General features: G+C 43.6%; 1 protein-coding gene across 1 annotated transcript in view; it reads left to right on the top strand.

The window, feature by feature from the left end:
• The window catches only part of LOC139181219 (NKAP-like protein), a 41097-nt gene extending 27926 nt beyond the window's left edge, over positions 1 to 13171 (top strand). The window contains exon 4 of the mRNA XM_070784130.1: positions 1339 to 13171. Coding sequence (XP_070640231.1) covers positions 1339 to 1343 — 5 coding nt within the window. The 3' untranslated portion in view covers positions 1344 to 13171. The remainder of the gene's footprint in view (positions 1 to 1338) is intronic.
• Positions 13172 to 22690: the final 9519 nt, after the last annotated feature.

The raw sequence follows: 22690 nt of genomic DNA, 5'->3' as shown, positions 1-22690 counted from the left end.
CACATTACAGGCAGGCCCCCTTCCTCTGACATCACCTTCCTTCCTCCCTGCTGGAAGACAGATGTCCTGAAGCACAGAGCTGAGCGTGGCAGTCCCTGCTTAAAATCCTTCCAGAGCTCTCCTTGGCTTCAGGGTAAAGTCAGACCCCTGTGGATGGGTGGATCTCTCATCACACATACACTTTTGCTCTCCTGCAGTATCCTGTGCGGCCTCAGAGTGACTTTCATCTCCTCATGTTACATGTCCTTTCTCCTGACTCTGCCATGTGGTACAGAGTCCAGCTGCCTACAGTCCGATCTCTCCTTGCACGTGGCTTGGACTACTGGCTGCATAGATGGACGTGCATTACTCTTGTAATAAAGCTGACTTTAGGAAGAACTGGCTTAAGAGTCACCTTTTCATGGTCAACCATTCCTCACCCACCCTCCCGAAAACAGCCTGATGGTGAGACTCCTCTGTGTGCCTAGATCACCTCCTCCCTCCCCACTTCCCTGTCACTCAGATTCTACTGACCCCCTTCCCTCTGACTCCTCCACTAGACTGAGCTCCTGGAAAGCATCCCCGCAAACACACACATCACGAAGATACTCAAACATCCAGAAAAGTGAAGGGAGTAGTGTCATTAATGCCATATACAGTGCCTGTCACTCACTCAGGTGTAACATCTGTTAGCCCTTTGACATTTGCTTCAGATAGGGATGTTTTGTTGTCATTGAGCTGTTCCAGGTAAAGTAAGTTAAGTATTTCATTATGCACCTCATTGAAAAAAGGACATTTTCTTAAATACAATACCATTATCTCACCCAATTAAGTTAATAATTCCTCATATAATCTAATACCCACTGTAACTTTAATGTCTGTGCTTCTAATGCCTAGCATGGTTCATGACATAGATGTTAAATGAATAAATCTCTGTGATACAACAAATGGGACAGCAAAAGCATGTCTACCTGGTCAAAGATATTAATGTTTTAGGGCTAAACATTTTATCAATTTTAATGTGTTTTTCTTTTCATATGAAGATAACAAAAGGAAGACAAAAAACAAGCCCAGCAAAAGGAAAGGAAACACAAATGACCAGGTGTTTTCCTATAATTATTATTATGGAAAAGGTCAAATATTTACACAAGTATACCAACTTGAAGAATCATCAACTTATGGGAAGTTGCTACCACCCCTATTTATTTTGAAACAAAACCCAGATGTCAATTCATGTATAAACAAATCAGCATGTTTCTCTAAAAGAGAGACATTCTTTTTTCAACATAACCGTATTACCATTACTGTGCCCCAAAATTTGACAGTAATGCCTCAGTTCATTTTTCTTTTTGTTTGTAGCCTGACAGTTGCACATGAGGAAGACAGCATGAAGAAAGCCAAGGTCTCATTGCTTCTTTTCAATGATCCATTCATGTGGAATATTAAGCAAGGCCTCCCTCTTGCTTCCAGCAGCACTCAACTGAAAGGTTTCCTTTTAGTGTTTAGTCCTCAGGAACTGGGGTCTTCTCAAGGATTCTGAATGAGACAGAGTACATTTGAAGGCATGATTGTCACTCCTGAGCCGGGGATGACAATAATATGATCCTGTGGTGGGGGCAGGGGAGAAATGGGAGAAGAGCCTTTCTGGACTTGATGGAGTCTCCTGTGTTTCCTTTGGGCCAGAATGGATTGTTCCCCTCTATCCAGAAAAAGGGAGAGCATGAACAGAATGTGGAGCATCTAGAACAAAAGTAGGGGAATGTTTGGATGCTGCCTTCCCAGAAAGGCCTATGAACAGTAGTTTCTTAGGAAGATTCCTTTAGAGTCCAGGCTCGTGCCTGAACTCCTCATCATGAATGGAGCTCGGCCACATTTTGAGGCACACCGTTCTGTCACTCGAGACTTTCCCCACCGCATCTTTCACCTGTATATGCCTGAGAAGTGCAGGGCCCAGCGAATGTGACTCAGGGATGTCACCTCGTGAAAAGGGACCGGCTTGACATTCCTTACCAATTCTCTCTCTCTCTCTTTTTTTTTTTGACAAGAGTTTGATTTATTTACTTTTGGCTGGGCTTGGTCTTCATTACTTCCCAGGGACTTTCTCTAGGTATAGCAGGCAGGGCTGCTCTCTCGTTGTGGTGTGGAGGCTTCTCATATGGTGGCTTCTAACTGTGGCGCATGGGCTCTCGGGCATGCAGGCTTCAGCCGTTGCAGCCCTCAGGCTCGGTCGTTGCAGCACATGGGACTTGTTACTCTGCGGCATGTGGGATCTTCCCAGACGAGGGATCGAACCCATGTACCCTGCGTTGGCAGGCCAATTCTTAACCACTGGGCCACCAGGGAAGCCCTCAGCAATTCTTTTTTTTTTTTTTTTTAATTCTTCCAATTTTATTTTATTTTTAACCTTTACATAATTGTATTAGTTTTGCCAAATATCAAAATGAATCCGCCACAGGTATACATGTGTTCCCCATCCCGAACCCTCCTCCCTCCTCCCTCCCCATACCATCCCTCTGGGCCGTCCCAGTGCACCAGCCCCAAGCATCCAGCATCATGCATCGAACCTGGACTGGCAACTCGTTTCCTACATGATATTTTACATGTTTCATTGCCATTCTCCCAAATCTTCCCACCCTCTCCCTCTCCCACAGAGTCCATTAGACTGTTCTATACATCAGTGTCTCTTTTGCTGTCTCGTACACCGGGTTATTGTTACCATCTTTCTAAATTCCATATATATGCGTTAGTATACTGTATTTATGTTTTTCCTTCTGGCTTACTTCACTCTGTATAATAGGCTCCAGTTTCATCCACCTCATTAGAACTGATTCAAATGTATTCTTTTTAATGGCTGAGTAAGACTCCATTGTGTATATGTACCACAGCTTTCTTATCCATTCATCTGCTGATGGACATCTAGGTTGCTTCCATGTCTTGGCTATTATAAACAGTGCTGCGATGAACATTGGGGTACACGTGTCTCTTTCCCTTCTGGTTTCCTCAGTGTGTATGCCCAGTAGTGGGGTTGCTGGATCATAAGGCAGTTCTATTCCAGTTTTTTAAGGAATCTCCACACTGTTCTCCATAGTGGCTGTACTAGTTTGCATTCCCACCAACAGTGTAAGAGGGTTCCCTTTTCTCCACACCCTCTCCAGCATTTATTATTTGTAGACTTTTGGATCGCAGCCATTCTGACTGGTGTGAAATGGTACCTCATAGTGGTTTTGATTTGCATTTCTCTGATAATGAGTGACGTTGAGCATCTTTTCATGTGTTTGTTAGCCATCTGTATGTCTTTTTTGGAGAAATGTCTATTTAGTTCTTTGGCCCATTTTTTGATTGGGTCGTTTATTTTTCTGGAGTTGAGCTGTAGGAGTTGCTTGTATATTTTTGAGATTAGTTGTTTGTCAGTTGCTTCATTTGCTATTATTTTCTCCCATTCTGAAGGCTGTCTTTTCACCTTGCTAATAGTTTCCTTTGATGTGCAGAAGCTTTTAAGGTTAATTAGGTCCCATTTGTTTATTTTTGCTTTTATTTCCAATATTCTGGGAGGTGGGTCATAGAGGATCCTGCTGTGATGTATGTCGGAGAGTGTTTTGCCTATGTTCTCCTCTAGGAGTTTTATAGTTTCTGGTCTTACGTTTAGATCTTTAATCCATTTTGAGTTTATTTTTGTGTATGGTGTTAGAAAGTGGTCCAGTTTCATTCTTTTACAAGTGGTTGACCAGATTTCCCAGCACCACTTGTTAAAGAGATTGTCTTTAATCCATTGTATATTCTTGCCTCCTTTGTCGAAGATAAGGTGTCCATATGTGCGTGGATTTATCTCTGGGCTTTCTATTTTATTCCATTGATCAATATTTCTATCTTTGTGCCAGTACCATACTGTCTTGATAACTGTGGCTTTGTAGTAGAGCCTGAAGTCAGGTAGGTTGATTCCTCCAGTTCCATTCTTCTTTCTCAAGATCGCTTTGGCTATTCGAGGTTTTTTGTATTTCCATACAAATTGTGAAATTATTTGTTCTAGCTCTGTGAAGAATACTGTTGGTAGCTTGATAGGGATTGCGTTGAATCTATAAATTGCTTTGGGTAGTATACTCATTTTCACTATATTGATTCTTCCAATCCATGAACATGGTATATTTCTCCATCTATTAGTGTCCTCTTTGATTTCTTTCACCAGTGTTTTATAGTTTTCTATATATAGGTCTTTAGTTTCTTTAGGTAGATATATTCCTAAGTATTTTATTCTTTCTGTTGCAATGGTGAATGGAATTGTTTCCTTAATTTCTCTTTCTGTTTTCTCATTATTAGTGTATAGGAATGCAAGGGATTTCTGTGTGTTGATTTTATATCCTGCAACTTTACTGTAGTCATTGATTATTTCTAGTAATTTTCTGGTGGACTCTTTAGGGTTTTCTATGTAGAGGATCATGTCATCTGCAAATAGTGAGAGTTTTACTTCTTCTTTTCCAATTTGGATTCCTTTTATCTCTTTTTCTGCTCTGATTGCTGTGGCCAAAACTTCCAAAACTATGTTGAATAGTAATGGTGAAAGTGGGCACCCTTGTCTTGTTCCTGACTTTAGAGGAAATGCTTTCAATTTTTCACCATTGAGGATAATGTTTGCAGTGGGTTTGTCATATATAGCTTTTATTATGTTGAGGTATGTTCCTTCTATTCCTGCTTTCTGGAGAGTTTTTATCATAAATGGATGTTGAATTTTGTCAAAGGCTTTCTCTGCATCTATTGAGATAATCATATGGTTTTTATTTTTCAATTTGTTAATGTGGTGTATTACATTGATTGATTTGCGGATATTGAAGAATCCTTGCATCCCTGGGATAAAGCCCACTTGATCATGGTGTATGATCTTTTTAATGTGTTGTTGGATTCTGATTGCTAGAATTTTGTTAAGGATTTTTGCATCTATGTTCATCAGTGATATTGGCCTGTAGTTTTCTTTTTTTGTGGGATCTTTGTCAGGTTTTGGTATTAGGGTGATGGTGGCCTCATAGAATGAGTTTGGAAGTTTACCTTCCTCTGCAATTTTCTGGAAGAGTTTGAGCAGGATAGGTGTTAGCTCTTCTCTAAATTTTTGGTAGAATTCAGCTGTGAAGCCGTCTGGACCGGGGCTTTTGTTTGCTGGAAGATTTTTGATTACAGTTTCAATTTCCATGCTTGTGATGGGTCTGTTAAGATTTTCTATTTCTTCCTGGTCCAGTTTTGGAAAGTTGTACTTTTCTAAGAATTTGTCCATTTCTTCCACGTTGTCCATTTTATTGGCATATAATTGTTGATAGTAGTCTCTTATGATCCTTTGTATTTCTGTGTTGTCTGTTGTGATCTCTCCATTTTCGTTTCTAATTTTGTTGATTTGATTTTTCTCCCTTTGTTTCTTGATGAGTCTGGCTAATGGTTTGTCAATTTTATTTATCCTTTCAAAGAACCAGCTTTTGGTTTTGTTGATTTTTGCTATGGTCTCTTTTGTTTCTTTTGCATTTATTTCTGCTCTAATTTTTAAGATTTCTTTCCTTCTACTAACCCTGGGGTTCTTCATTTCTTCCTTTTCTAGTTGCTTTAGGTGTAGAGTTAGGTTATTTATTTGACTTTTTTCTTGTTTCTTGAGGTGTGCCTGTATTGCTATGAACTTTCCCCTTAGGACTGCTTTTACCGTGTCCCACAGGTTTTGGGTTGTTGTGTTTTCATTTTCATTCGTTTCTATGCAAATTTTGATTTCTTTTTTGATTTCTTCTGTGATTTGTTGGTTATTCAGCAGCGTGTTGTTCAGCCTCCATATGTTGGAATTTTTAATAGTTTTTCTCCTGTAATTGAGATCTAATCTTACTGCATTGTGGTCAGAAAAAATGCTTGGAATGATTTCTATTTTTTTGAATTTACCAAGGCTAGCTTTATGGCCCAGGATGTGATCTATCCTGGAGAAGGTTCCATGTGCGCTTGAGAAAAAGGTGAAATTCATTGTTTTGGGATGAAATGACCTATAGATATCAATTAGGTCTAACTGGTCTATTGTATCATTTAAAGTTTGTGTTTCCTTGTTAATTTTCTGTTTAGTTGATCTATCCATAGGTGTAAGTGGGGTATTAAAGTCTCCCACTATTATTGTGTTATTGTTAATTTCTCCTTTCATACTTGTTAGCATTTGTCTTACGTACTGTGGTGCTCCCGTGTTGGGTGCATATATATTTATAATTGTTATATCTTCTTCTTGGATTGATCCTTTGATCATTATGTAGTGACCTTCTTTGTCTCTTTTCACAGCCTTTGTTTTAAAGTCTATTTTATCTGATATGAGTATTGCTACTCCTGCTTTCTTTTGGTCCCTATTTGCATGGAAAATCTTTTTCCAGCCCTTCACTTTCAGTCTGTATGTGTCCCCTGTTTTGAGGTGGGTCTCTTGTAGACAACATATGTAGGGGTCTTGTTTTTGTATCCATTCAGCCAGTCTTTGTCTTTTGGTTGGGGCATTCAACCCATTTACATTTAAGGTAATTACTGATAAGTATGTTCCCGTTGCCATTTACTTTATTGTTTTGGGTTCGAGTTTATACACCGTTTTTGTGTTTCCTGTCTAGAGAATATCCTTTAGTATTTGTTGGAGAGCTGGTTTGGTGGTGCAGAATTCTCTCAGCTTTTGCTTGTCTGAAAAGCTTTTGATTTCTCCTTCATACTTGAATGAGATCCTTGCTGGGTACAATAATCTGGGCTGTAGGTTATTTTCTTTCATCATTTTAAGTATGTCTTGCCATTCCCTCCTGGCTTGAAGAGTTTCTATTGAAAGATCAGCTGTTATCCTTATGGGAATTCCCTTGTGTGTTATTTGTTGTTTTTCCCTTGCTGCTTTTAATATTTGTTCTTTGTGTTTGATCTTTGTTAATTTGATTAATATGTGTCTTGGGGTGTTTCTCCTTGGGTTTATCCTGTTTGGTACTCTCTGGGTTTCTTGGACTTGGGTGATTATTTCCTTCCCCATTTTAGGGAAGTTTTCCACTATTATCTCCTCAAGTATTTTCTCATGGTCTTTCTTTTTGTCTTCTTCTTCTGGAACCCCTATGATTCGAATGTTGTAGCGTTTAATATTGTCCTGGAGGTCTCTGAGATTGTCCTCATTTCTTTTCATTCGTTTTTCTTTTATCCTCTCTGATTCATTTATTTCTACCATTCTATCTTCTAATTCACTAATCCTGTCTTCTGCCTCTGTTATTCTACTATTTGTTGCCTCCAGAGTGTTTTTAATTTCACTTATTGCATTATTCATTATATATTGACTCTTTTTTATTTCTTCTAGGTCCTTGTTAAACCTTTCTTGCATCTTCTCAATCCTTGTCTCCAGGCTATTTATCTGTGATTCCATTTTAGTTTCAAGATTTTGGATCAATTTCACTATCATTATTCGGAATTCTTTATCAGGTAGATTCCCTATCTCTTCCTCTTTTGTTTGGTTTGGTGGGCATTTATCCTGTTCCTTTATCTGCTGAGTATTCCTCTGTCTCTTCATCTTGTTTAAATTGCTGAGTTTGGGGTGTCCTTTCTGTATTCTGGCAGTTTGTGGAGTTCTCTTTATTATGGCGTTTCCTCACTGTGTGTGGGTTTGTACAGGTGGCTTGTCAAGGTTTCCTGGTTAGGGAAGCTTGTGTCGGTGTTCTGGTGGGTGGAGCTGTATTTCTTCTCTCTGGAGTGCAATGAAATGTCCAGTAATGAGTTATGAGATGTCTATAGTTTTGGGGTGACTTTGGGCAGCCTGTATCTTGAAGCTCAGGGCTGTGTTCCTTTGTTGCTGGAGAATTGGCTTGGTATGTCTTGCCCTGGAACTTATTGGCCCTTGTGTGGTGCTTGGTTTCAGTGTCGGTATGGAGGCATTTGATGAGCTCCTGTCAATGAATGTTCCTTGGAGTCAGGAGTTCCCTGGAGTCAGGGTTTGGACTTAAGTCTCCTGCTTCTGATTATCGGTCTTATTTTTACAGTAGTTTCAAAACTTCTCCTTCTATACAGCACCATTGATAAAACATCTACATTAAAGATGATAAGTTTCTCTACAGTGAGGGTCACTCAGAGAGGTTCACAGGGTTACATGGAGAAGAGAAGAGGGAGAAGGGAGTTAGAGGTGACCCAAATGAGATGAGGTGAATCAATAGTGGAGAGAGTGGGCTAGCCAGTATTCACTTCCTTATGTGCACTCCACAACTGGACCACTCAGAGATGTTCACGGGGTTATACAGAGAAGAGAAGAAGGAGGAAGGTAACAGAGGTGGCCAGAAGGATAAAAGGGGGGAATGAAAAGGAGGGAGACAGATCCAGCCAGTAATCAGTTCCCTAAGTGTTCTCCACCGTCTGGAACACACAGAAATTCACAGAGTTGGGTAGAGTAGAGAGGGGTTAGGGAGGAGACACAGGCGACCTGGTGGAGGAAAAGGAGGGTCCAAAGGGAGAGAGAGCAGTCAAGCCAGTAATCTCACTCCCTAGTGAAAAATGGGTCCTGAAGATTGGGTCCTTAAAGGTACAAAATTGGTAACAAATACATAAAAGCAAAAATTAAAAATCTAGAGTAGAGTTTGGAATTTCAAAAATACGATGTTAAAGAAAAGAAGAAGGAAAAGAAAGAGAGAAAAAACGAACAAACAAAAACAAACAAGGTCGTGAAAATTATAAAGAAAGTACAGGTACAAAATTGATAACTAATACCAGAAAGCAAAAATTAAAAATCTAGAGTAGAGTTTGGAATTTCAAAAATACAATGTTAAAAAAAAAAAAAAAGAAGAAAAATAAAGAGAGAAAACAAACAAATACGAACAATGTCACAAAAAGTATAAAGAAAATACAGGTACAAAATTGATATCAAATACCAAAAAGCATAAATTAAAAATCTAGAGTAAAGTTTGGAATTTCAGATATACAATGTTATATAAAAGAAGAAGAGAAAGAAACAGAGAAGAAGAAAAAAAAAAAAAGTCACAGAAATTATATAAAAAAAAAACTATAGGTACAAAATTGATAACATATACCAAAAAGCAAAAATTAAAAATCTAGAGTAGAGTTTGGAATTTCAAAAATACAATGTTAAAGAAAAGAAGAAAAAAACAAAAACAAACAAACAAAAAAAAACAAGGTCAAAAAATTATAAAATATATATATATGAAGTTTGCTGAAGAAGAAAAAAATAGGGTCTTTTTTTTTTTTTTGCAAAGTAATAGGTTATAAAAGTGAAAATTAAAGGAACAATAGAAGACTTAAAATTTTTTTTTTTAATTAAAAAAAAAAGAAAGAATGATCGTAAAAATAATAAAAATATATCTAGGACTTTTTTGGTTTTTTTTGTGGGTGTTGTGGGTTCAGTTCATTTTTGGCTAGTTCCTTGGTCAGATTTATATTTCTCAAGATCTATAGGCCCCTTCCTATGTAGTCCGTAGTAACCACAGGGTTTTGATCTATTGCCTGTAGCTTCCAAGGCGTTTCCCTCTGTTATATCTTCTTCTGTTTGCTAGTCTCTTCAGTATCTGGTTTCCGCCCTGACTCAAAGGGCACGGTGGAGGACACTTTTTTTTTTTTTTTTTTTTTTTAGGCTTACTTGTTCAGTTGCGCTGTGGGGAGGGAGGGAGGGATGCTGCAAACAAATAACACTGGCGTGGGCTCGCAGTGCCTCAGCCACCCTGGGTCTGCCCCTGCTCACGGCGCGTGTAGCCTCCCTGTCCACACTGCTCGGACTCTAGGTTGTTCCGCCGGGAACAATCCGAGGCTGGCCCTGGGCTGCATGCACCTCCCAGGTCCAAGCCGCTCAGGTTCAGGCACTCGGGTAGTCCTCAGAGGCGCAGACTCAGTTGGGCCTGCGTTTTGTGCTCTTCCCAGGTCCGAGCGCCAATTTGCTCTTCCCAGGCGAGCGCCAATGCTGCGACTTATCGCCTCCCCGCCACTCGGTTATCTGGATGTAAAAGCGGCGCACCTTCTCAGGCAGATGTTGACCGTCCAGACCCCCAAGAAGTTTTAGTTAGCAAAGAAGCCTGCTTACAGTTTTATAGATAATGTCTCTCTGGGGCTGCGATTGCCCCCTTCCGGCTCTGGCTGCCTGTCACCGGAGGGGGAAGGTCTGCAGCCGGCTATCTCTGTTCAGTCCTTTGTTCCGTGCGCGGGCCTGGCGGTCTTAGGTTAGGGCTGGCTTTTCGCGTGGTAGGTATCCCACAGTCTGGTTTGCTAGCCCAAATTATTTCGCTCAGATAGCGCTCAGGGTATTAAGGCCAGATTCTTACTCTCAGCGATGCAGCCCACGCCGCGCCTCCCTGCCCAGTCCCGGTTTGCTAATGGCGGATGCAGGCGTCTGCGCTGCTTCTCTGCTGGGGGAGTTACCGTAGGGTTCACAATCTGCGAGTTTTAAATTGTTTATTTATTTTTTCTCCCTGTTATGTTGCCCTCTGTGCTTCCAAAGCTTGGCACAGATTCGGCAGTGAGAAGGTTTCCTGATGTTTGGAAACTTCTCTCTTTTTAAGATTCCCTTCCCGGGACGGAACTCCGTCCCTCCCTCTTTTGTCTCTTTTTTTTTGTTTTTAATATTTTTTCCTACCTCCTTTCGAAGAGTTGGATTGCTTTTCTGGGTGCCTGATGTCCTCTGCCGGCATTCAGAAGTTGTTTTGTGGAATTTACTCAACGTTTAAATGCTCTTGTGATGAATTTGTGGGGGAGAAAGTGTTCTCCCCGTCCTACTCCTCCGCCATCTTGGCTCCTCTCGCCGCCCTCAGCAATTCTTATCCATACAGTACTAACCCCATTTAGCATATAAAACTAGTATACAAGAGAATTCACATCTTTCCTGAAAATACCCCTAAAACACCCTGTAAAAACACAGTGTTCTGTTTTCATTTATTCAGTTCATCCATCAGGCATTTGGTGAAGTGTTCTTGAGGTGCTATGAAAAATTTGAATCTGGCAGAAAAACACTTTTAGAAAAACTGTCATAGGAAACAGGTCTTACAAGACAGGGGCCACAAAATGAATGCTGTAGACAGGGGCCCTTGCCAGGCCAAACCAAGCTCACACAAAGGAGGGCACAGGTGGAGGAGGCGAGGGTGGCATGGGGGGCCTGGGTGTTTGGGGCTGCAGTGGCAGCAGAGGCACCCAACTCCAGCTGCGCCCAAAAACAATGTGGCCCTTTGGGGTCCATACAGGATTATGACGAGAGGGTGACCCAAGGCCACAGGGGACATTTGTCTGAGAATTACAGCCCTCTGATATCGCCAACACTTGGCCCTCCCACTCGTAAGCCTTGGGCAGTTAAGGTCTTGAGAGAAAAACACAACATGCAAATCTGTATGCCACTGACGAAATGGAAGGAACTATTTCATTGCCAAAATACTGTAGGAAGGTTAAGGCTGCATCCCTCCCTCCAGCCCACCCTTAGGGATGGTAGACTGTATGTGCCAAGCTCTGGTCTAGGCTTACTGCTTTGCTCCTGTCCTCTCACTTTTAGTATTCTTGGATTATTTTCCACGTCCTACATGTAAGCCCGCTCGCAAACAGTACCGTGTCCCTGCTGTCAGTGCTTTGCCTGGTAACAGGATAAAGAAATGTTGGTGCTCTACCAGCAGTCCAGCTGCTCTGCCCCTCCTCACTAGGGACAGTGTCACCCTGGTCTTTGGGTGGGGTGGCTGGGCATGATAAAAACTCAACCCCTTTCAAAGTCATAATGAGGGAGACAGCACCAATTTAAAGGCCATCTTCAGTCTGAACTAAATAGTTACTAGGAAGGAACATGCTGGCTTTCTAGACAGAACGATGACTGAGGGGGTCTTTTATCCGTCTAACCTCTTGAGAGTTAGAAAGGTGGTCTGGCAAGGGGGCTCAGGGGGCTTGTGACTTGTCTTACTGGGACATGAGAGTTGCTGAAGCTCTGGATACTGCCTTAATATTTTAGTCTTGAATGCTAAGGCAAGTTCACCTAACTAGGTTCAAGTCCATTCTAACTCAGTTTCTGCCCAGCCAGTAATTGGAGGGAAAGAGGCAGACCACCGTCATTTCTGCATATGCCAACCTGTCCCCACCCACCGGATTTTGTGGGCTCAGGACACTGTCAGCTGATTCGGTTCTACCCTCAGGTTCAGAATTCTAGATGGTGGTGATGTTGCCTGAGTGGTGAAACACCATGGTCCTACCAGCCCTTCGCCTCACCTAGGAGAGTCCAACACCATCAAGAGATCTAAGGCAGGAGAGTGGAACTAGGCATTTTAGAACAAGGTCAGCCACAGTGTGGCACCCCCGTGTTCACTGCAGCATCACGTGCAACAGCCAGATAAGCAAACAACCTCACTGTCTATCCACGGATGCATGGACAAAGAACACGTGTATACAGGCATGGCTCGGAGATACCGCGGGTTTGGCTCCAGACCACAGTAATGAGGCAAATAGCACTACAACATCATCCACACGAATTTCTTGTTTTCCCAATACATATAAACATCATTTTACACTGTATTTGTAGTCTATTCAGTGTGCAATAGCATTATGTCTTAGACAATAGCATAAATACCCTACTTGAAAAATACTGCTAAAAAATGTTAACCATCATCTGAGCCTTCAGCAAGTTGTAGTATTTTTGCAGTAGTAACAGACCATATATCACAGATCACCATAACAAATATAACAATGATGAAAAAGCTTGAAATATTGCCGAAAGGACTAAATGGTCACAGAGGCAAGAAGTGAGCAAATGCTTTTGGATGAATGGCACCACTGGACTTGCTAGATGCAAGGTGGCCACAAAGCTCAATGTGTAAACACAATATCTGCAAAGTGCTTTAAAGTCAAGCACAATAAATGAGACATACCTGTATATACAATGGAATATTATTCACCCACAAAAAGAAAACTTTGCATTTGCTACAACACGGATGAACCTTGAGAGCATTATGCTAAGTGAAATAAGTGATAAAGATAGATACTGTATGATCTCACTATTACATGGAGGACTCTGAAAACCATCCACCAAAAAAAGAAAAAACCTCACACAAAAGAACAGATTGGTGGTTGCCAGAGTTGGGAGAAATAGTGAAGGGGTTCAAAGGAACAAACTCAGGTCATAGGGGGATGTGTAATGTACAGTGTGGTAACTATAGTTAATAATAATTTGTATTTTCTATTTGAAAGTTGTTAAGCGAGTAGCTATTAAAAGTTCTCATTATAAGAAAAATTTTTGTGTGGTGACAATGTTAACTAGACTTATTGTGGCCATTTCACTGTGTATAAGATAACTGAATCACTGTGTTATACACCTGAAACTATTATAATGTATGTCAGTTCCATTCATTACAGTCGCTCAGGCATGTCCAACTTTTGCAACCCCATAGACTGCAGCATGCCAGGCTTCCCTGTCTATCACCAACTCCCGAACCTTGCTCAAACTCATGTCCATCGAGTCGGTGATGCCATCCAACCATCTCATCCTCTGTCGTCCCCTTCTCCTCCTGCCCCCAATCCCTCCTAGCATCAGGGTCTTTTCAAATGAGTCAGTTCTTCCCATCAGGTGGCCAAAGTATTGGAGTTTCAGCTTCAGCATCAGTCCTTCCAATGACTATTCAGTACTGATTTCCTTAGGATTGACTGGCTTGATCTCCTTGCACTCCAAGGGACTCTCAAGAATCCTCTCCAACACCACAATTCAAAAGCATCATTTTTTCAGTGCTCAGCTTTCTTTGCGGCCCAACTCTCACATCCACACATGACTACTGGAAAAACCATAGCTTTGACTAGACAGATCTTTGTCGGCAAAGTAATGTCAATGCTTTCTAATATGCTGTCTAGGTTGGTCATAGCTTTTCTTCCAAGGAGCAAGTGTCTTTTCATTTCATGGCTACAGTGATTTTCCAGCCCAAGAAAATAATGTATGTCAATTGTACCTCAATAAAAAAAAAATTTTTTTTAAGTGAAGATGGGGTCACACAAAGGCTTTTCCCAGGATGTCTGGCAACTATTAACAAAACCATGTCAATTAAACCACAGTGTCCACTCATCATCTTAGTTAATGGTATTTACATTGCATTTAATCATTTTGGAAGTTCCCAGACTACAAATTGTGACAGTGTAGGCCCCCTCCCCTTGCCTGACTCCACATTTTTGCTCTGTAATTTTAGGATTTAGGATCCTTCCTGTACGTGAGTACATCAAGAAGACCAGTGTAATAGAGCTCATTTTAAAATGAAAGTGTTAGCCACTCAGTCATGTCCAAATCTTTGCAATGCCGTGGACCGTAGCCCACCAGGGTCCTTCATACATGAAATTTTTAAGGCAAGAATACTGGAGTGGGGTGCCATTTCCTCCTCCAGGGGATCTTCCCAACCCAGGGATAGAACCCAGGACTCCTGCATTGCAGGCAGATTCTTTATCATCTGAGCCAATAAGAAAGTGTAATAGAGCTCATTTTGAGAGGATTCAAATGGACCAGTGGTACCAACCAAAATGTACCTCCTTAAACAACCAGAGCCCACACTGGGGTATGTGGGCCAGCATTAGGTCTCTATTCCCAACAGTGGTTACAGAAAGCAAGTCTGTTATATTTGCAAAAGAGAAAGGGAAAAACATATTACGAGTTTCTTCTTGGGAGTTCCCTGGAGGTCTAGCAGCGGGGATTCTGAGCTTTCACTACCATGACCCAAGTTCAATCCCTCATCAGGGAACTGAAATCCTGAAAAGCACAAGGTGAGGGCAAAAAAAAAGAAAAAGAAAAACAACGGCAGTAACAAAAATGAGTTTCTTCTCATCACTAGAAATAATCATCTGTAACTGTATGGTGATGGACGTTAACTACACTTGTGGTAATCATTTTGTAATGTATGCAAACAGCAAATATTATGTTACACACCTGAAACTAGTGGATGTCAGTTATACCTCATTCAAAAAAAAAGAAATAGAAAAGGAGGTTCTTGGGTATTCATGCTGTAGTTTGGACATTGATGAGAACATTTTCTCTTTTCCCTTTTTTCTTGTTGCTCTTTCACTTGAGAACTCCTCTAAGAGATCACTATGTAAAGCCAGGAGAAGCAAGTCACCAAAACGTCAGGTTTTCTTTCCCTGTGAGTTTTCTTTGCCTGTGTGACAGGGCAGAGGCCTGGGCCTCCCAAGCCCTGGCCAGACTGGCTGTGAGCCCAGCCCCTGGCCTTAGGCTCCCAGCCCAGGTTTCCAGACCCGTCACTCCAACCCCTGTCAGGTCTGCAGCCCAGGTCCATCACAACCCTCACACAGGGCTCTGCAGCAAAGCTAATAATAAAACTTTCCTGATTTTTCCTCCTACCAGTGCTTCTTTGATACAACTTAAGGTTTTCTATGGTCTCAAGTATTCACCTGCTGATCTCATGACCTAGAAATAACTCATCACTACTTGAGGAAATGAAAAAGTACTTCAGATTAACACAGGTCCAAATCTACCCTGAATTGACCCCACCAACACCAAACAAATTCCACAAAACCCACTTGTTCCTAATTGTACCACAAAAAGTGGTTTAAAAACATCCTGAGATTAGAAATTCCTCAAGAGAATATTCATTTATGCATTTGATAGTTTCATAACATTGAATCTGTGTGATATCTTCAAGGCATAAGTAGACTACATATTAAAATTATATTTTTTACCCTTTTTGGGTCACTGGAAATTTGTCTGTAATTGTTCATTTTCGGTTTTGTTTTCATTGACAAATTTAGCGTGCCACTCCCTACCTTGCATTACCAAACTCTGAAAAACAACAGCGGGAGAACATGGACTTTAAGCTTTCCACCCCATCCATCTCGGTGCAACTAAACAGATGCTAGTTACTCTTATAGTGTGTTCTCTGAACCAATTACTCCCTTGTGCCAGCACTGAAATATTCACAAAATCACTCATTTTACCTCAGAGATTATGCTTGGTTTTGAATATTTCGAATAGTACAATTGAACCCTCTTATAACCCAGATCCTCAGTGCATTAAGTACTTTCAGGTCACATTGAGTCCCAATATGAACTACTCATAAGATGGAAGGATTGCGTTTAGGAGGGCTGACTTCCTCCCTAAAGGATATTTGTGTTCGGAGGACCTGAACTTTATAGGAAGAGACTGTATCCATATATATTCAGATAGATAGATGGCAGATAGGTAGGTACCACAGGTGTAGGAAAAGTGGCTCTATTTTTTTCCTTTGGGAACTATGTTCTCACTGGTAATGGGCTATTTCCGTGAGCTTGAATTTACTGATCCCATTTACTACCCTTTAGAGCCCCTAAGGGCTTCCCTGGTGGCTCAGCTGGTAAAGAATCTGCCTCCAATGAAGGAGACCTGGGTTTGATCCCTGGGTTGGGAAGATCCCCCAGAGAAGGGAACAACTACCCAGTCCAGTGTTCTGGCCTGGAGAATTCTGTGGACTATATAGTCCATGGGGTGTCAAACAGTCAGACAGGACTGAGCAACTGTCACTTTCAGAGTCTGCAGATGGTGATTGCAGCCATGAAATTAAAAGACACTTACTCCTTGGAAGGAAAGTTATGACCAACCTAGACAGCATATTAAAAAGCAGAGAGATTACTTTGTCAATAAAGGTCCATCTAGTCAAGGCTATGGTTTTTCCAGTGGTCATGTATGGATGTGAGAGTTGGACTATAAAGAAAGCTGAGTGCAGAAGAATTGATGCTTTTGAACTGTGGTGTTTGAGAGACTCTTGAGAGTCCCTTGGACTGCAAGGAGATCCAACCATTCAATCCTAAAGGAGATCAGTCCTGGGTGTTCATTGGAAGGACAGCTGGTGAAGCGGAAACTCCAATACTTTGGCCACCTGATTCAAAGGGCTGACTCATTGGAAAAGACCCTGATGCTGGAAAAGATTGAGGGCAGGAGGAGTAGGGGACAACAGAGGATGAGATGGTTGGATGGCATCACCGACTTAATGAACATGGGTTTGGGGGGACTCCAGGAGTTGGTAATGGACAGGGAGGCCTGGTGTGCTGCAGTTCATGGGGTCGCAAAGTGTCGGACACGACTGAGTGACTGAACTGAACTGAAAGTTCCAATTTTATTTTCCAATCATAGAAACGGCCATAAGCACAAATCAATGTGAGAATGTCCAGAACAAAAGTGTCCAAGCCCGGAAGCAGGTTTTAGGGTGGCTGATCTGCCAAATTTTTTCCAGGTTTATTCACAGGCACCCTGACTGCAGGCTCATCCATGTGCCTTGCAAGCTCCTTCCTTAGAGAATGAAATCAAAATGTTCAGTATTTGGAAATGTGGATGAAATTAAATATATGGATGTTATTTCGTGCTTGATTGTTAAATTTCCATCCCCTTCATGCCCCCTACCCAAGTACACATTTCTGTAATAGTCAGGTCCAGGCTTGCTTTAGAAGGTGGTTTTCCCTCCTGTGCAAAATGTTATTGTGGTATCAAATAAAATCAGTAATCAAAATATATTTTAATGCAGTATTTAACAAATATCAAAATTAGTGCAAAAATAGCACATGATGAAACTATTATTAAAATCTAAACATAGGTAATTGTGACCCTGCACTTGGTCCACTGTATCTCCTATGAGGTTCCAACAAAACATTATTAACAAACCAGGTCAGTTGCCAGTTTCCCTACTTGATGGATTTAAATACCACAGGATGCCCAGTAGGTAACACCTCTACCAGAGTCCTGTGGGAGGTCTGGATGGCCTTGGGCCATCCAGGTAGCTTATGGATCTGAAGAGGGACTGCAGAAGAGACCAGAGGAACCCAGGGACAACCAAGCCCCCTGGAGAACTAGGCAGCTCCTGGTTAGCTGTGTACTCGGGAACCAGGCGAGGTATCTGGTGTGGTGGAAAAGGCTCTCTATCTATTGGCTCAAAGGGTGAATGTGATGCGGTGGAGGCGCCTCTGCAGGTTCCCTCGTTCCCCACCCGCACCCCCACCTCAACTCCGGGCCCCAGGCATTCAGCTCCAGCTGCTACTGCTACTGCTTCCTCCTGGGCTCCTGGCCACCTTCTACACCTTCCCCAGCTCCAGTTCAGACCACACTAGGCCTCTTCTCCTCACACTACCATCACTGATACCACGGGAGGCTTCATATCTGGAAAAGGTGCAAGGCCGAGAGAGAGGCTATAGGGAGACCAAGGGCTGTGACTGTGCGGCAGCTGAGTTCGGTCCACTGGCCTCTCCCAGGGAAAGGGCGTTTCCTGGGCTTCGCCAAAGCACGTGGCCCGGCCCGGCCTCTGACCACGCAGTTCTTCCCGGTCTTCCAGGCTGCAATAGCATCATCCAGGCTGTGCCCCCCACCTCACCTGCCCCCAGTGGAGGCTCCAGCCTGAGTGCTGTGAATGAATCAGCCTCTATGCCCGGATCTGTGCAGATGTCCTAGTCCGGGATAGTCCTGGGGCTAACCGCTGGGTCAGTTCTCTTCTGGATGCCTGGTCCCAGTTGTAGCATGTGTTCCTGGTCCAATGTGTACCTGCTCCTGCTTAGGTGCCCTCCCTCCGTCGACCCCCTCCCTCCATGGTCCCCCACTCCCTCAGGCCCTGGCCCTTGACTGAGGTAGGTGGGACCCTCTAGGGGCCCTTGAGGCCAGGGCATAGGCCATAAAGTGGAGGCGTGCCAACCTGGGGTGGGGAGGGGCAAGGAAATGAGACCTCACTGGCCCCTGGAGCCAGAGCCCTGGAGAAAAGTTAGGAGAACATCTCTCCAGGGATGCAGGCTCCTAGCCCACAGTTCCCCTGGAGCGAGAGATGCAAAGATGGGGCTGGAGAAAGCCACAGCCCAGTGGTCCCCCTTGTCCTGTGGGCTCTGAGCACATCTCCTCCCTGCCCCTCCACTGCTCCAACTCTGTAACTAATGGATGGGGCTCTGGTTCTGTTTAATTCACCCGCAAAGTCCAGGAATGGGGCTAGTGATTCAGATGAAATGATTAGCTAGGGGCTGCTTGCTCTGGCTCCTGGGGCCTCTATTTCAGGGCACACAGTGTGCTCAGAAGCTGGCTGCAAGAAACCCAACCCGCCCCTTATGAAGCAACAAGTACTACCGATTTGTGCTAAGCCCACGTCAGAGTGCACGCAGTAGACCCTGGCCAGTGCTTGGTGCTCTCAGAAAGCTTACAGTGCAAGGGGCCCTTCCTTCGGGGCCCTTCCTTCAACTTGGCAGGTAACTGTGGAGCTCTGCATACAGGGCTGGACTCAGCTCCCCACCGCTGGCTGCAGGCACCCTACAACACTTGCGCCCGTGTTCTAGATCAGGAAGTGTTTGTTTCCATCTTCCCCATTGCTGCCCCTCTCTCCTGCACCTCAGTTCTTTCCTTCCCCTCCACCCTCCCCCTCCCCAACCCACCCTTCCACTCCCCTCCTTCTCTGTCCCTCCTCTAACTTCCAGAATTCTGTTTCTGCACTGAGAAGTGCAAATGAAAGCCAGGCCAGGCTGAGGGTTTTATGCTTGTTCAAGAGGCATTTACAGGTGTCCTGGGGCATGGGAATATCCTGAATATCAAGAATAGCTTCTAACCATGAGTCCCGTGCTTGACGTTGTACTTGATTTATCCTGTTTCTACCTGCTCCCTCATCACAATCATCATCCCCCTTTTAAAAGAAATGAAACCAGAGTGTTACTGCTCAGTGTCACTCACCGACAAGCTCTGTGCTGCCCTGATCCACTCACTGCACTTTCACCTGTGGCCCCTCTTCTACCACTGGGTTGGAACAGAGAAGGAGGAGCAGGTAGACAGAGCTGGGGCTGCTGTATTAGGCAACCTGCCTTTGAGATGAACAGGGATTTGATCAGACAGCCTCTTAGGCACCTTTATCCTGGAGACATTAATCATTTTTATCATTAATTAATTGTGTTGATAAATTCTTTAAACCTCTTTTTCTCTCTCTTTTTCTATGCCCCATGGCATGTGGGATCTTAGTTTTCCCCACCAGGGATTGAACCGCTGTTCCCTGCAGTGGAAGCACAGAGTCAACTCCTGGACTGCCAAGGAAGTCCCTCAAGGATCTCATTCTTAATGACACTTTAATGCAGGTGTGGAAAAGAGGTGGTGACATTTGTGTGCCCATCACTAACGTGCTCTTTGGAAGCCTGTATTTAGGATGTTCCTTACATTGTGGGCAGTAACACTTTGGCATTGAAGATTTCCAATAAAACTTTACAGATGACCACATCACATTGCTTTATATCCACCACTTCAGTCACTTTCTCTTTATTCATTTATTCATGAGGGTCTGTGAGAAGGGAGATATTTATCCTCTGATGATTCCCAATGAGGACAGGATGGTTTCCTGTGAAAATGACATCTGTCCTGCACATTTTTGTACCTGTGAGCGTCAGTAAGCCTATGTTGGCTGTGGTATACAGGCCCTGTGCTGGGCAGTGGGGGAATGTCACAATACCCGACCCAGCCAATGTGCTGTGGGTTCTCAGTGTCTCCAGAGGCAGATCAGCCCACACCAGAGAAAGAAGCCACAGATTATGGAGGCGGATTGCAGAGCCCCACCATTTCCTCGCTCTGTGACCCTGGGCAAGTTGGCTGACCTCTCTCTGTGCTTCAACTGTCACGTCTATAGAATGGATCTCATGATGGTACCTGCCTTATACTGTTTCGAGGTTTAAATAAAGTAATAAAGATAGGCCCGTGGTGACCACTCAAGCAGCATCAGCTGGTGCTGGGAGTGTACATTGGTGCAGGCACTATGGAAATGGTATGCAGGTTCTTCAAAAAACTAAAAATAGAATTTCCATTTGATCCAGCAATTCCATTCCTGGATCCAGAAAAAAAAATGAAAACTCTAATTTGAAAAGACACAGGCACCATAATGTTCATAGCAGCGCTATTTACAACAGCCAAGGCATGGGAACAACCCCAGTAAGTGGCCTTCAGCAGACGATTGGCTTAAAACAATCTGAAATACACACACACACCCACACACACACACACACCCCACACAAACACACATAGAAACACACAATTGGCTTCCCTGGTGGCTCAGTGGTAACGAATCCACCTGCCAGGCAGAAGACTCAGGTTTGATTCCTGGAACAGGAAGATCCCCTGGAGAAGGAATTGGCCGTCTACTCCAGTATTATTGCCTGGAGAATTCCATGGACAGAGGAGCCAGGCGGGCTACAGTCCATGGGATTGCAAGGAGTCAGACACAACTGACCAACTAAACAACACAACAAAACCCAGTTGTAGGGTTTGATGAGAGAAGCAGAGTGAAAGGCCATGAGGGATATATTATAGACACTAGATCTCATGCACTGGTGGGAGCTGAGATGAAGTCTGTGAAAGGCTATTGCCTTAACATTTCATGGTGGCCTGAAGTCACTGAAGATATTCAAGGCCAACAGCTGGGCAGACAGGTGTATATGAACTGGGGGAGAGCAAAGACCAAGTGGAAGCTGCAAGGCTTCCCTTGAACCCACAACGACAAACTAAAACCCATGAAGGCATAAAGTCCTGTAGACCATACATCTGCCTCTTACTGTCTCCAATCTAGAGAAGGAGCTGGCATCCTTTGACACAGAGCTGCATGTGCACATGGCCCAGGGTCTGGAGCCAAAAAAGAAACAAAAGCAAACTGGCCAAACACAATCCCCGGTCCCGTTCTCAGTCCATAGACTCTTGGTTTCTTTCTTAAGATCACCTGTTACCTATTACATCAGAAAATGATGATAATAATATTAATAATAACCTTTATTTCTCAGCTATCCATAGGACCATTTAGGGCTGCCCAGTTACCTCAGCAGCAGAGAATCTGCCTGCCAGTGCTGGAGATCGAAGAGACACGGGTTCGATCCCTGGGTCGGGAAGATCCCCTAGAGTAGGAAATGGCAACCCACTCCAGTACTCTTGCCTGGAAGATTTCGTGGTCACAAAAGCCTGGCGGGGTAGTCTATGGACTCCCAAAGAGTCGGACACGACTTAGCGACTGAGCACACAGGCATAGGCGAACACGCTGTGGTGCAGAGGAAGTCAGTAGAGTCTGTATCTTAGAAAGGCTGGGGCTGGCGGAGGCCTTGACTTAACTACCTGCCTGACGTGCCGGGCAGGCTCGTGTCCCGCGGGCGCAGGGAGGCTCTCCCGCGCTCTCTGCTGGGGACTTGGCTCCACGCAGACTCTCTGCATTCTTGCCTTTACTACAAGCTTCACACCTTTCATGTGCTGATAGGAGACTGCTACGTGACAAGGGGGTGAAAAGGAGATGGGGGGGCGGTTTGCAGCGGGGACGTGTGGAGTCTGAGAAGTGAAGTGCGGACTGAGGCTTGTGGAAGGGACGCAGGTTTGATCTCTGTTTATGGAACTAAGATCCTACATGGCTTGGAGCAACTTAGCCACCCGCACCCACATCTACAGAGCCCGTGAACCATAATGAAATATCCCACCTGAAGCATTGGAGATCCCACGTGCTGCAAGTAAGACCTGACGTGGCCGAATAAATAAACTATTTTTTTAAAAGATTACTTCACACCATGAATCATGTGCTCAGCATCCACCAAGGGCCAATAATGGGCCAATAATTGTGTTCCGAGCTAAGACACTGGGGCTTTCTGATTCATTTCCAGATTCACCAAGAAAGGTGAAATCCAGGGTCATCACCATGGAGGCGCCAGTGGGACCCCGTGTCAGGTTCCTCATAATCTGGTTCCTGGCCCCATGTTAGAGTTCCTTAGCTGGGAAAGCCCATGAATCTCCCTTGAGGCCCCAGGACTGAGTGAATAGACACAGAGT

This window comes from Bos indicus, chromosome X, assembly GCF_029378745.1.
Source record: "Bos indicus isolate NIAB-ARS_2022 breed Sahiwal x Tharparkar chromosome X, NIAB-ARS_B.indTharparkar_mat_pri_1.0, whole genome shotgun sequence".
Taxonomy (NCBI): Eukaryota; Metazoa; Chordata; class Mammalia; order Artiodactyla; family Bovidae; genus Bos; species Bos indicus.
This window is presented reverse-complemented; position numbering and strand designations above follow the sequence as displayed.